Here is a 14,113-nt window from a genome sequence, read left to right as displayed (position 1 = left end):
TGTGAGTTTTCAGCTGTTGGGGCAGGTAAAAGCACACCTTTAAGTCTGTCTGTTGAGAAACGTGTGATGTTTTTTGTGTTTCACTGTTGCAGTCAGCACACTTAAGTTATATCTGTGTTCAGGTAGACCTCAGTCAGCCTGATTACCAGAGACTTACTATTTCTGCATCGGATGCTTTTTCTCCAGGACTTACCTCAGCTTGTCAGGTTAGAAAAAGTCAGCTGTCGCCATTGCATTAGTCTTTCTTGCCGAAGAGCCTGAAGCAGAAGCAGTTCGCAAGTGCCGGTCAGCCGCTGCCTGAATTTTTGTTTATGAATTGAATAACCTTTAAGTTTTCTAAAGCCAAGTACCCCGTTGGAGATCCTTTTTTTTGTGCTCTACCCGATGTTAGAAAAAGTTAACAGTTGTCTTCCTGTGGAAAGCAAATATCTCAGATTTTCATTCTTACTACGTTGTCTGTCTAGGCCCAGACCACGACTTCCATCGCATTCGGTTTTGTGCCTTAATGCCTGAACCATTCGTCGTCTGGCTCTGTCGCTAAATTCTTCGCTCTCTCTCAGTATTCTGAAATGTCTTCGGTAAGCCTTCCCAGTACCGATATTCTGAAAAAACGTAAGGATAAAGACAAACAGCATAGGTCCAAAACTGCCGAAGACGTTTCCGTTAAGCTAGTTGCTAGTTCGTAGGTACTCATTGAGGCGCTTTCGCAGCTTTTGTTGCCTGCGTCATTGGATTTGCAGGTCTGTATAGAGACCCATTTGCAGTCTGGTATGTCGTGAGACTTCGACTATGGAACCTGCAGATATATCTGCCTTTGATAGGTCCGGAGCCACTGTGCAGCCACCGGCTTCTGAGGCAGTTATTGCTCAACCCATGTTCAACTAAAACAGAACTTTTTTAATCAAAACTATTGTTTTAGGCACAGAGTATGCACTAAGCCTAGAAAACAGACGACCAAAGTGCATGCACCTGCTCCTATGCCACAAAAACAAATGCCTAGAATGGCCGAAGACCTTATTACACTGATTAGGGGAAGTCTGCCTTTCCCTGCTAAGAGAGAGAGTCCAGACACCTTCAGCTTGTGCAGACCAGGAGTCTGACTCTGAGATTTCTGGTTATGAAGATATGCCCTTATCTGCTTACGATGATTCAGATGCTGAGGAATCCATTCCCTCTGCCTCCCTTCCTGAGGATTTTTCTTTTTGTGAAACCTTAAATACCTTAAAAGAGAGCATTTCCACTGGGAATAGCAAGACTATCCTTAGTCCAAAAAGACTCAGAATTTTTAGAGTTGCCTCGGCGCAGGCCTTTTGCAGTACCCCCTATCCTGGATGATGTTTTTATGGAATCCAGTCTTCCTCCTGACACTTTACCTCCTGCTCCTATTAAACCAGAGAGGTACTACAAAGTATGTGACACACAAATTCTTTTCAAGAATCCTACTGCTGACCCAGATATTATTTTCCAGGGGCCTAAAGGTATTAAGGCTACTGCAGCCAAGTATCTGACCCCTTCGGACAGGGATTCCAGAGCTTTGGACCGATGGGGTAAGAAGGTATTTACTTGTGCAACTCTTGGTGTTAGGGCATTGAATTGTCAGTTGCACATGCTGAAGTACCAGCAACATATTATGGAATGTAATGAACAAAAAGTGGTAACCTTTTCAGACTGTGCAGAAAATAAAGCATTGTAGAAGCTTATGTACTTTGCAAGCCAAGTCAGGAAGCATACTTTGCAGTGTGGCTTTGATGCCCTAGAAGCATCTTGCTGGGTAGCAGTCACTGGGTCTGCACTGAAAAGACATGCTTGGCTTAAGGAACAGACATTGCCAGACAATGTCAAATCTAAGTTACTAGACGCTCCTTTGAGTAAGGACTGTTAGGCACCAAAGCAGAAGAGGTTTTTAAAAAGATGGAAGAAAAAGCTAATTCTATGCAAACTGTTGAAGACTTTTTACAAGTGCAACCCCCTAGATTCAGTAGGTATTGTTTTTCCAAACACTGGTTCTTTCCAGCCCCCTCCAGGTTTCTCAAACCAGACCCAGGGGAAATAGACCACCTAGTCTACAGTCTCAGGGTATGCAGAGATCTAAGCAATGAAGTGCCTCCACCCCTAAAGCAGGGAGTGATAAGCTACCTCCTTAGGGACAAAGCTCACAATGACTACTTTACTCCACTCCCCAGCCCTGCCCAATTGCTTTTGCCCCTAGGAGGAAAACTTGCCCTTCATGCAAAAAACTGGATGTCCATTACTCCGGATAGATGGGTCCTCAACACTGTATCCCAGGGGTGTACATTTTTTCCACTCACTGCTAACCCCAAGCAGGTTTCCAGACCTCCTTCCAAACCACTGGTCAGACGCTCAAAACCAAGTATTTCCTCTGCTCAGTATCAGAGCTATTCAACTGGTTCCAGTAGAACAGTGCGGTCAAGGATTCTACTCCTGAGTTTTCCTGGTACCCAAGAAAGAGGGCTCTTGGCGTGCAATCCTAGATGTTTAGACTCTTAACACCTTTCTGGTGGTACCAAAATTCAAAATGCTTACCCTGCAACAGCTTCTTCATGTGCTAGCCAAGGATGCTTGGTTAGTCACCCTAGACTTAAAAGAAGGTAAATGCATATTCCCATAAGGGAGTCATGCAGGAAGTGTCTATGTTTCGGGGCAGGATCTATGCATTATCAGTACTCTGCACTTCCCGTTGGCTCATCGACTGCTCCCAGAGTTTTTACAAAATGCCTGGCTCCAGCCATTGCTTACTGCAGGCAGAGAAATATCCAAATTTACCTGTACTTGGACGACTGCCTGATGCACGCAGTTGCATTACCCGACTTTTGTAAAGAACCTTCTCACATCCCTAGGGTACACCATCAACGAAAAGAAATCAAAATTAGTGTCCAGTCACAAGATTGTATTCCTGGGAGCAAGCTTGGATGCAGCGTCCGAGATGGCATTCCTCACTTTAGAAAAGCAAGCTTTTGTGATGGGCTATTTCATTTATTCACCACCAGTACCCAGCTGTCCGCAAGGAAAATCCTGCAGGTCCTAAGGTTCATGGTCTCGTGTATCCTAATTCCATATGCCAGACTGCATATGAGGAAACTTCAATGGTACTTAAGTCTTTGGTGCCAGCATTCACAGGACCTGGAAGCAGTTAGGATAGAGTTCCTTTGGTGGCCAGTAAGTTGCAACCACAAGAAGGGACTGCCATTTACTCAACCCCACACTGCCCAGATCGTAACCACAGACTCTTCAGACTATGCCTGGGGGGGCACACATGGACGGCAAATGTATTCAGGGCCACTGGAGCCGAAGTCAAATTCAACTGCACATCAACGAAAGAGATGCTAGCTGCATAGAATGTCCTGACAGCTTTCAGATCCCTACTCTTTCCAGGACAACTGCTAATAAAAACAGGCAACACAGTTATGTGGTACATCAGCAAGCTTGGTGGAACCCATGCCTACCCATTCTACATGTTGGCCATGGCCCATGGAACACGGCCTAGGATATTCAAGCCCACCTGCAAGCTCAATTCCTGCCAGGAAAACAGTACTCACTGTTAGACGACTTGTGTAGAAATCTCCTAGACCCACACGAGTGGCAGTTGGAGCCCAGCACCTTCATCCTTCTGCTTCAGAAATGGGGTACCCCAGAGGTGGATTTATTTGCCTTCCCCTACAACCACCAGCTCAGCAAATTCTGCATCGGGAATCCACACAGCTGGTCCTTATGTGATGCCCTATCTTTTCAGTGGGTTAATTTATCAGTCTGTTTTTTTCCCCGTCTGCCCCTTTTCTTGGCTATTACTCAAGACAGGAGAGACCAAGGACAATTGTTACTGCCCCGGACTGGCCACAACAGCATTGGTACCCACTCATGCGGCAATGGACACCGGTTCCACCCTAGCATTTACACCATAACCCAACCCTGCTCTCTCAGCAGGAGGGACAGATTTTGCATCTACAACTGCAAAGCTGTTATCTTGCAGCCTGGGTTATTCTTTGAATTCTTCTCCAGCAACCCTAAGCAAGCAGGTGCTGGATGTCATTCTTGAAGCCAGAAGACCCATTACAAGAAAATCCTATGCTGGTAAGTGGAGAAAGTTTTTCTCATGGATTCAATCAAAAGGAGAGGACGCAACACTGCTCTCCCCGCCTCTAATCCTGGATTACTTAGCAGATCTACTCCACAAAGGCTTGTCCTCCATTAAGATACATGCGTCTGTAATTTCTGCTCATTACAACACTGAGCCACTTCTCTTCTTGCACCATTTTATCGCAAAGTTGCTGAGAGGGCCAAACAACTTAAGGCCACCAAGGAGAGCACCCACTCCTGCTTGGAACCTTAAGTTTGTACTGGAAAAGAAAAACTGATGTAATAGCGTTGGCTTCCTGTTTTTATACCCCTGACATCAGTCCTGGAGTGACAGCATCCGATGCAGAAATACTAAGTATCTGATATTTGGGCCGACTGAGGTTCACCTGCAGGCAGATAATTCAAGTGTGATGACTGCAACAGTCAATATACTCTAACATCTAAATTTATGTTAAGTGCACACAACTGTACTTTTTTCTATCTTTGTATTTAAATGTAATTTAGGGTTTAAACTTGCTGTTTCTAATGTAGGGGGTGAAAAAAACATCTAGGTGTTTTTTTTTTTCTAATGCATGAATACAATTGTTGACAAATGTAGAGGCAGATCGATCTGAAAATGGTAATAAAGCTCTTAACTTCTGGAATGAACCTTTGATGATAGTTACCCAAATGGTGGTATTTGCTGCACGAGCCTGTATTGCATCTCATGCTGTCATGCCAGTTTTAATAAATGATTATTTTTTTCCCCCACTAATTTAGCATTGCATGTTTTCTGAATACCAGGTTAACATATTTTGCTTATTTGACTTGTGTATAGAAGTAGTGTGTAGTTTTTAGCGTGCACATAAGCAGAACTTTGGAAATTTTCTGTTATCCAAGTTTGTGTTTCAATGTGAATGTATGTTTTTTATTGGAAGTGGCAGGTAGTAGAGTTTGACATTATTTTTGTTTTGTCTTCAGATGGAATCTGATGGTCAAACTCCAGTCATACAGCAGCATTCTCCCCTTAAACAGAGTGTTAATGCCTGGCTCAGTGAGCAGAAACTGCAAGAGATTTTCAGCAAAGGTGAGTCTGTGACACAAAAAAAGCAGCTATATTTAATTCGTATCAGAATTATAGTTCCACATTTTTGTGATGGATTAAGTCTCAAATTCAGAGCTCTTGAGTCTGGCAGTTGCAGGAGATGGTTGTTGGTAGGGCTGTTAAGCCACTGGGTGACCCACACAAGATCATTTATTTTTGTAAAATCTGGACATGTTGTATCTTTCTGCCTTTCCCAGTTAGGGGTCGCCACAGCGGAACTCCAGTCCGCTAATGATTTGCAGTAGATTTTTATGTACTGACTTGCTAGGCCTGACGCACAACCTTCAACGAAGGTACGCCCATTCACGCATGTCTCCACACAGAAGACTCAGCTGAGAATCTAACAGGACAATGTCTTACTGTGAGGCGACCGCTACTGCAGCAACACCACCGCAGCTATTATGTCATGGACATAAGTAGGGTAAAAAATAAAAATGATAGCTGGGTGCACAAGACCCAGAATGAAAGTGCCCCATCCTGGTAGGTGCAGTGGTGACAGGACGGGAAACAATGACAGTGTAGAGTCCTCAAGACACAGACGTATCCCTACAATGGGGACTAGGTCAGGCCTAGGGGAGGATAGCCTTCATGTTGTAGAATAAAGTAACTGTCTACAAAAGTTACAAACTGATGGACCAAAGAAGAGCCATAAAGACTGTAGTGCAGCACTGAGGATTGAAAGAAATTGTGTATTGTTACTATTGTGCAAGAACCCCAGAATTTCCAGCCATAAGGTATATAAAAAGATTAAAAAGAAATTAGAGGAAAGAAAAATACTTTCACAAGAAAAAACTGTCAGAAGCTTTAAAAAAAATTGTGTTAATACAAAAGATTTATGAAAAACTTTATGTAGACCAAGAAATTTTGGTCCATTTGGAAAATGAAGAAACAGTGCGAAAATCTAAATAAAATCTAGGGACTTTTGAAAGGTGTAAAATAAATATGGACATGGAAAAGAGAGATACCTGATCTGGTACAACATTTATGCCGAGGAGAAAGCCAAACTAATCAGCTCAAAAAAGGCAGCCCCAAAGATATTTGAAGAGAATTACAGGCAAAGACAGTACAGATGGGGAAAATTTCACAATTAAAAGTAAGTCAGAGGGAGTGTAGAACAGAGGATTAGTGAAGTAGAAGTTAAAAATAAAATAAAAAAAATTGAAGGAGTTATGGAACACTTCAGAAGTTCTTGCCAAGTTAGATTTTATTTATTTATTTAACATTTGTTGAGCGGGAAAGTCAAACTAGGCTCCACAGGGCCAATTTTCAGCGGTGGCCCAGGGAGAAACGCTCCAGTCGCATGTCTTTAGAATCTGGGAGGAAACCAGAGTGCTTAGAGGAAACCCATGCAAATGCAGGGAGAACATGCAAACTCTGTACAGGGGGAGTCCAGAACGTTTTAGCACTGGTTACGTCACAGCATAATGGAACAAGTCCCCAAAATAAGGGAAACAGAGAGGGATGAGGAGACATCTGAAGAAGTAGACATATAGGAAGGAAAATAAGATTTAATATAGCGTAATATTTATGCAAAGTTGAAAGTATAAATAAAACAAAGAGCAACACCAAAGAAGTTTGACTAGAAATATAGGCAGAGGCATCCAGACAGGGACAATTTTACAATACAAAAAATAAGATAAAATAAGAGGATTTGTAATGTAGAAGTTAAAGAAAAAGAAACTGAGGTTATGGATTACCTTTGAAGTGAAGGATTTAGTGTAGAAAAATCTCACTCGGAAAACATTACAGCAGGATAACAGCAATGGAACCCCATTGGAGCAGGAAATATCAGATCATTTGCCGGACAGATACTTCGCAGCCTTCCATAAGAAACCAGTGCAAACTTCCATTTGGAGCTGCACAGCAAGGGGAGGAACAGGAAACTGTGGCCACTCTGATGCAGCCAGTGTTGTGGCATGATAGGCCAGTGAGTTTCCATATGAAAGAGCAATGTATAACAGGATGAAATCGAAGAGAATGTAGCACAGGAAGATGCTGTGGAGGTACGTATAGAATGCCCACAGGAAATGGAGAACTACAGTTTAGAGGAAAATGACCAAAGAGAAAGGGTCACTTGATTTAATAGATATTGACAGACATATTAACATCAGTGAAAGAAACAGATTACAGAAAGTCAGTAAATCCCAAAAAAGTTAAAAAGTTTGATAAAACAAATGAACACAGTAATTAGGACTGTCCACAGAAATTCATGCAATACAGCATTAGTGAATAGGATATATTACTGTGCAGCTATATTAATAAGTCTTACCACAAAAATAGAGTAATAAAGGAAAAGGGGAGAAATAGAATGCCATCATGGAAGTATGGAATAGAGAAAACTGTAAACAAGTCAAGAAGGGTCACAGGTAGAAGGGTATAGAAGAGGGAACAGTTCAACAAAAATACTGAGAAAGATGAACATGATGAAATCAACACACAGTATCAGAACATATCAGGATCTATTGTGCAGTATCGCACAGTCAGCTAAAAATCTGAAGTTGTTTTTTTTTTTATCTTCAACCTGTGGGGCTTTGTATCTGGTACATTTTTGACTTGGCCGCATTTTCCAGTGTCTGATCCAAGTTCTTCACCTACCCATAATGCCCCTGTCTCCTCAGATCTCATTTGCTGCTCGTGTGAGTCAGCAGCGTGGTTTGCAACTCAATGTTTCCTTAGTGTTAGTATGCTTTGTGAGTATTTTTTCTTTTCTCCTTACTATAACTGTCCTAGCCTCTTACCTTACCTGTTGTATTCCTGTCTTAAAAGTGACTATTGTTTGATGGCTCTTAGTGCATTTCGTTGGCCTATCGAGCCAAAGGATTATCTCCACCAGCTCATGTCAGGGCCCATTCCACCAGGTCTGTAGCTACTAATGCTGCCTTTTGATCTAGGGTTTCATTAGATGATGTTTGATCTGCAGCTACCTGGGCATCATTAGATATGTTTGCCTCTCATTACAAATTACATCTCCTTTCCAGAGGCAGGGCATCTTTTGGCTCAGCCGTGCTCTGGAACATCCTTCCATGAGGACTTCCTGGGGCTCTTTGGTAACTGGGGACTGTTCCACAAGTTGAAGATCAAATGAAAATAACTTCAGATAAAGTTATGTACTTAACATAACGTTTTGTCTGAGTTGTTGCTTTTCATTTGTCTTTAACCATCCCTCACTCCTGCCTTGTGTGGTTTGTTTGCTGGACCGGATGGAAGAGGCATAGCCCCCCTACTGTGGCAAGTCTTTTTCCTTATTGAGGTAATGGGTGCTAATGCTAGGTTTTTAGGCATATGTTTAGGTTGGGGTGCTACTGTCAGCAGCAAGTTCGATCTGAGGGGAGGAGCTAGTCCATTTGACTGGATATTCTGGACTTATAGTAACATGTACAAAGTCCCACTGTCATGCAAATTTCTGAAACAAATGACTAGTAAATTGAGTACCATTGTCAAACAACTTTGTGTGGACTACCATGGACTGAAAAATAACGTTTCAACTGATAGCAGTGGATGTTAGGTTAGGTAGTAAATTGATTTCAAACCAATTTGAATAAGAGTCTACCAATACTAAGTAATATTGATTGTTCTGCTCAAATGTATCAGTGGCTACTGTTGACCAAGGTAGTTTAGAAACTTCACTTGGCTGAAGTGGTTTAGTACTATTGCATACTGAACAAGAAGAATGTAGTTCATCAATGTCTTACTAGTGAAGGCTGGAGTACTAGTTCTCTCGCCTTCTTTTGGTAGTTTCTTAACCTGGGTGACCACTATGCAAAAGCTGGATATAGTCCTGTTGTAAGGAAGGAGAAACAATTCTAGGACTTTTGAAAATAATGCTGTCTTCCATCTTCCATCAACATCTCATCTGTGTAAGGAAAATAAGTTTGCACTTCACGTGGTACACTAGATTGCTTTGATGGCCATCCAACAATAATGTAGTGGTTGAATTTTTGCAAAATTGGATTACTCATCTCTCAGCTCATCATGTCTTAAGAGAGAAAAATTATGCACTTCCGTTATGTCAGAGTCAAATTTCTCTGCATCAGGCTGTTGTGTTGTATTTCTGGGCGATCTGGATAAGGTATCAGCCAGATAAAAAAGTTTGCCTTTTGTATAGAACATGTTGAAGTTGTACTTTCTGCAATTTGAGCATCATTCTTTGTAATCTCGCTGTAGCTGAATGCATAGGCTTCTTTAGAATAGTAATTAGAGGTTAGTGATCAGTTTCAATCTAAATAGCTCGACCTTAGTTGCATTTCAGTTTGGTTAAGAGTTTTAAATGCATAGGTTACTGGTCTGCCTTCTTTAAGAATAACTGTGCCAATACCAAATTTGAAGCATTGCAGGGAAGAGTTACTGGTTTATTGTCATAGTATCTTGACGTGTGTGTGGTGAAAATTTTCTGCTTAAGGTCTTCAAATACCCTCTGGTGCTTTTCCTACCAAGACCATGTAATATTTTTGTGCATCAGCTCTCTAAGGTGCGGTCAATTCACTGAGGTCTGGTATAAACTTGAAGAAATAGTTGACCGGGCTAAGAAAACGCTGTAGAGCTTGAACATTATGTGCTGGCATCCCAAGAGTAGCTGTTTAATTGGACATGTCTGGATGTTCTTCATCTCACATTGCTGCAGTCATAACTAGTGGGTAGTCCGCTGTCCTCTGTCGGCCCGAATACCAAAGTATTAGGCTGGCGTCGGTCACTGGCGCTTAGATCTGACATCAGTACGTCTTGGTACTAAAGCGCATGACCGACGTCATATCCCCAGTCTTTCTTGCCGCATGGTCCGAAGCAGAAGCAGCGTTTGCAAGTGCCGTTCGGCATCCTGAAATTTTCGTATTCTGAGTTTCAGACCGAAACCAAGTTGGGCTAAGTACCCCGTTGGGGAATATTTTTGTCTTTTCTTGCCTCAGTTTAATCCGGATGTCAGAAAAAGTGAATAATTGTATTTCTTGTGGGAAACAGATACGTCATAGGGATTATCACTCTCTTTGCATTCCTTGCTTGGGGCCTGAGCACGACGTAGTCGGGTGTCGCTTTTGTGCTAAATTTAATAAGCACACCATTAAACGTCAGATTGTGCTAGGCTTGTCTTCGGTAAGCGGTGTAATTATAAAATGCAGTCGGATCCTCCGACGCCCGCTACCGCTAAGAAGCGCAAGGAGAAATCTAAACAGGATAAGTCGTCCGTTCCGGACGCCGGTTCTTTAGAGACCACGGTGGAATCTGTGGATCCAGCCGAGGTTTCAGTTGAGTTGAGTCTCAGGGGGAACCTTTAATTTTACAAGATGTGGCCTCTCAGGAGTCGGGTCAGGCTGAAGGGGCCTCTCAAGTGGCTGTATTCCCTTCTCCACATAGGGTGGTTAGGCCTTCTCCCTCTGTCTCTAAGGTACCTCCCAAGGCCAGGCCTGGTTTGTCTTCCTCTGGCGTCAGTCCTACTTCTGCAGGGTCTGTACCTAAAAAACACATGCTTAAAATGGCATAAGATTTGATTTCCTTGATTAGAGGTTCTATGACCCCCCAGATAAGAGGCCTAGGGTGGAGCCGGAGGTGGAAGGATTAGAGCACTCTTCAGATTACTCTGAGTCTTCGGCTGAAGACATTCAGGATTTTCTCCCTTATTCTGATTCTGACGCAGAGGATTCTAGTCCTTCTGCTTCCCCTCTAGAAGATTTTTCTTTTTCAGAAACTCTGCATTCTATGAGGGAACATTTTAAATGGGAAGGTCAGGATTTCTCTGATTCCAGAAAGAGGCTTAGGGAATTCCTATTTTTGCCTCAGCATAGGCCCTTGGCTATACCCCCTGTTTTGGATGTTGTGCAGGATGTTTTCTCTGAGGCTTCCCTTAACCCTGACTCTTTGCCCCCTGCCCCGGTTAAGCCAGATAGGTATTAGAGTACCAGAGGCTCACAAATATTTTTATAAGAGCCCTAGGGCTGACCCAGAAACTATTAGCCAGGGACCTAAGGGTGTCAAGGCTTCTGTTGTAAAGAATCCAGTTCCTATGGATAAAGACTCTAGTGCTTTGGATAGGTAGGGTAAAAAAGTGTATACCTCTTCCACTCTTGCAATGAGGGCTTTGAATTGCCAGTTTCATATGCTGAAGTACCAGAATTTTTTCCTTAGTCAGTTGAAATCTAAGGTAGATGCTTTAGCAGAGGGCATAGAGTGTAAAGAATTACAGGATTTGGTTCATGCCTCTGATCAGGTGGGTAAGCATTCTTTGCTGTGTGGTTTTGATGCTTTACAGGCCTCTTCCAGGGTGGCTGCCACTGGATCAGTTATTCGTAGGCATGCCTGGCTTAAAGATCAGAACTTGTCAGAGCATGTTAAAGCTCGTATTTTGGATGCTCCCCTGCAGTCTGAAGTTTTGTTTGGTTCTCCTGTGGAGTCAGTCTTGAAGAAAATGGAAGACAGAGCTAAGTCTATGCAGACTGTTAAGGATTTTTTGCAGGTGCAGCCCCCTACGTTTAGCAGGAATTGGCCCACTAAGGGATGGGCTTACCCTTCTTCTGATTTACAGTCTAGGGGTAGATCTAGGCGTGGTAGGGGCAGAGCTCAGGCACAGGGTTCTTTTAGGCCTAGGACATGGAGTTCCCCTGCACAGTCTACAGGTGAGGGCAGGGGCCAGTCCTTTCGTAAACAGACCCAATGACCTGCATCTTCAGCTGCCCGATCCTTCCTGTCAGGCAGCTCCTCTGGGAGGAAAGTTGGCACTTTTCAGGCAAAACTGTCTTTTAGTCACCCAGGACAAATGGGTGCTGGACATCATAAACCGAGGTTACAAGTTTTATTTCCACACATTGCCCCCTTTCAAAGGCATGCCAGACGTTCCTCCTCAGCAAAAGGTGGAGGCTCACGTACAGATTTCTTTACTTCTACAAATGGGGGCTATCCAACAGGTCCCTCCGTCAGAAGTGGGCCTAGGATTTTATTCTCGCCTGTTTCTTGTACCAAAGAAAGGAAACACTTGGAGGCCAATTCTGGATTTGTCTATTCTCAACACATACCTGGACATTCCAAAATTCAAAATGTTAACTTTACAACAACTTCTGCCTCTGCTGGGCAAAGATCATTGGATGGTAACTCTGGATCTCAAGGAGGCTTATCTTCATATTCCTATCAGGCCCAGCTGCAGGAGATTCCTGCGCTGGCTGGGGCTTTACATTATCAGTTCTCTCATTGCCCTTTGGCTTATCTACTGCACCCAGGGTGTTCACAAAAGTTCTGGCTCCAGTGATAGCCTTCTTAAGGTTAAGAGGAATACAAATTTATCCTTATTTGGACGATTGCCTGATTCTTGCTCAAAACAAAGACAAGCTACTTCACCATCTTCAGTATGTTATGGCAGTGTTAAGGTGCCTAGGGTATTCTGTGAACGAAATAAAGTCCAGTCTAGTACCCTCTCAGGACATGTGCTTTCTGGGTGTGAGACTGAATACAGCCTCTCAGATGGCATTTTTGACCCCGGACAAGCAAAGAAATCTCACCCTGTACTTCCAACAATTGTCTCTCCTGTCCAGGCTGACTGCAAGGACAGTCCTTCAAGCCTTGGGGTTCATGGCATCTTGTATTCTGGTGCTTCCCAATGCCAAACTGCATATGAGGAAGCTACAATGGTATCTCAAACGTGTATGGACTCAACACTGCCACGATTTGGACACTGTCATTCAGATAATACGTTGCATTCAAAAGGAGTTTTTGTGGTGGGCTCAGGAATGTCACCTAAACAAGGGACTCTCTGTGACCCGACCAGAGGCGAGTCAGATCCTAACGACAGATGCCTCCGACAAGGCCTGGGGAGCACACCTCAATGGAAAATGGGTTCAAGACACGTGGCCTGCCAGACTTCAACATTTGCATATCAACATGAAGGCGATGTTAGCAGTCCAATTTGCGTTGATGGCTTTCAAGGATCTACTTCAACCAGGACATGTGTTGATTCAAACAGACAAACACAACTGTCATGTGGTACATCAACAAGCAAGGGGGAACCCATTCGTACCCTCTTTGCAGGCAAGCTATGATTTTGTGGGAGACTGCTCTGTTTGCACCTCGCTCTTCAGGCAAGGTTTCTGCCAGGAGCACAGAACTCCTTAGCGGATGTTTTGAGCAGACAGATGGTGGATCCCCACGAGTGGAAGTTGGATCCTCATGTATTTCGACAGTTGACAGTGCTTTGGGGGACTCCAGACATAGATCTGTTAGCTTCTCCACTAAATTTCCAGCTGCCAAAGTTTTGCACAAAGCTGTTTCATCCAAAAGCTTGGAAAGTGGATGCTCTTTCATTCCGTTGGAACAGTCTTCACGTCTATGCCTTTCCTCCTCTGCCTCTCCTTCCCAAGGTGCTCTTGAAGGTCAGACAGGACAAGCCCTCCTTGATTCTAATAGCTCCAGATTGGCCACGTCAGCACTGGTACCCTCTGCTGAGGAGCCTAGTACGGCAGCCTCCTTGGCCTCTGCCATCAATTCCACACCTTTTGTCCCAGGCAGGCAATCATTTCATCAGTCAGGATACAGTCCCTGCACCTGACAGCCTGGCATATTCTGTTCTAGGCCCTGGAGGGTCACAGCTTCCTCAAGTTTTGGATGTTATTTTGGAGGCCAGACGGCCTAGTACAAGGAAAGTTTATGCTGATAAATGGAGGAGATTTTTTCTTTGGAGCCAAGCAAAGAGTTTTGATATTTCAGTGCCTAATTTGAGTGTTTCTCTTCAGTATCTTACAGAGTTACTGGACAAAGGTTTGTCTTTCTCCTCTGTTAAAGTTCATGCTGCAGCCATTTCTGCTCACTATGATTGTGACCCACCATTATTCTCTCATCCTTTGTTTAAGCAATTTCTTAGAGGGGCAAAGAACATAAGACCCCCACGTAGAGCTCCTACTCCTTCCTGGGATCTCAATTTTGTGTTGGAAAAGCTCACTTTACCTCCTTTTGAACCTGCAG

The 14,113-nt window shown here is 43.4% G+C and overlaps 1 protein-coding gene across 1 annotated transcript in view; it reads left to right on the top strand.

The window, feature by feature from the left end:
- LOC122790520 (lysine-specific demethylase 3B-like) overlaps positions 1-14,113 on the top strand; it is a 1,645,389-nt gene that overhangs the window by 489,024 nt on the left and 1,142,252 nt on the right. The window contains exon 4 of the mRNA XM_044058071.1: positions 5,056-5,161. Within this exon, the coding sequence (XP_043914006.1) occupies positions 5,056-5,161 (106 nt within the window). The remainder of the gene's footprint in view (positions 1-5,055; positions 5,162-14,113) is intronic.

Source organism: Protopterus annectens, chromosome 16.part0 (assembly GCF_019279795.1).
Source record: "Protopterus annectens isolate FY-2018-M chromosome 16.part0, PAN1.0, whole genome shotgun sequence".
NCBI lineage: Eukaryota > Metazoa > Chordata > Ceratodontiformes > Protopteridae > Protopterus > Protopterus annectens.
Note: the sequence above shows the minus strand (reverse complement) of the source record. Positions and strands in the feature narration are given on the sequence as shown.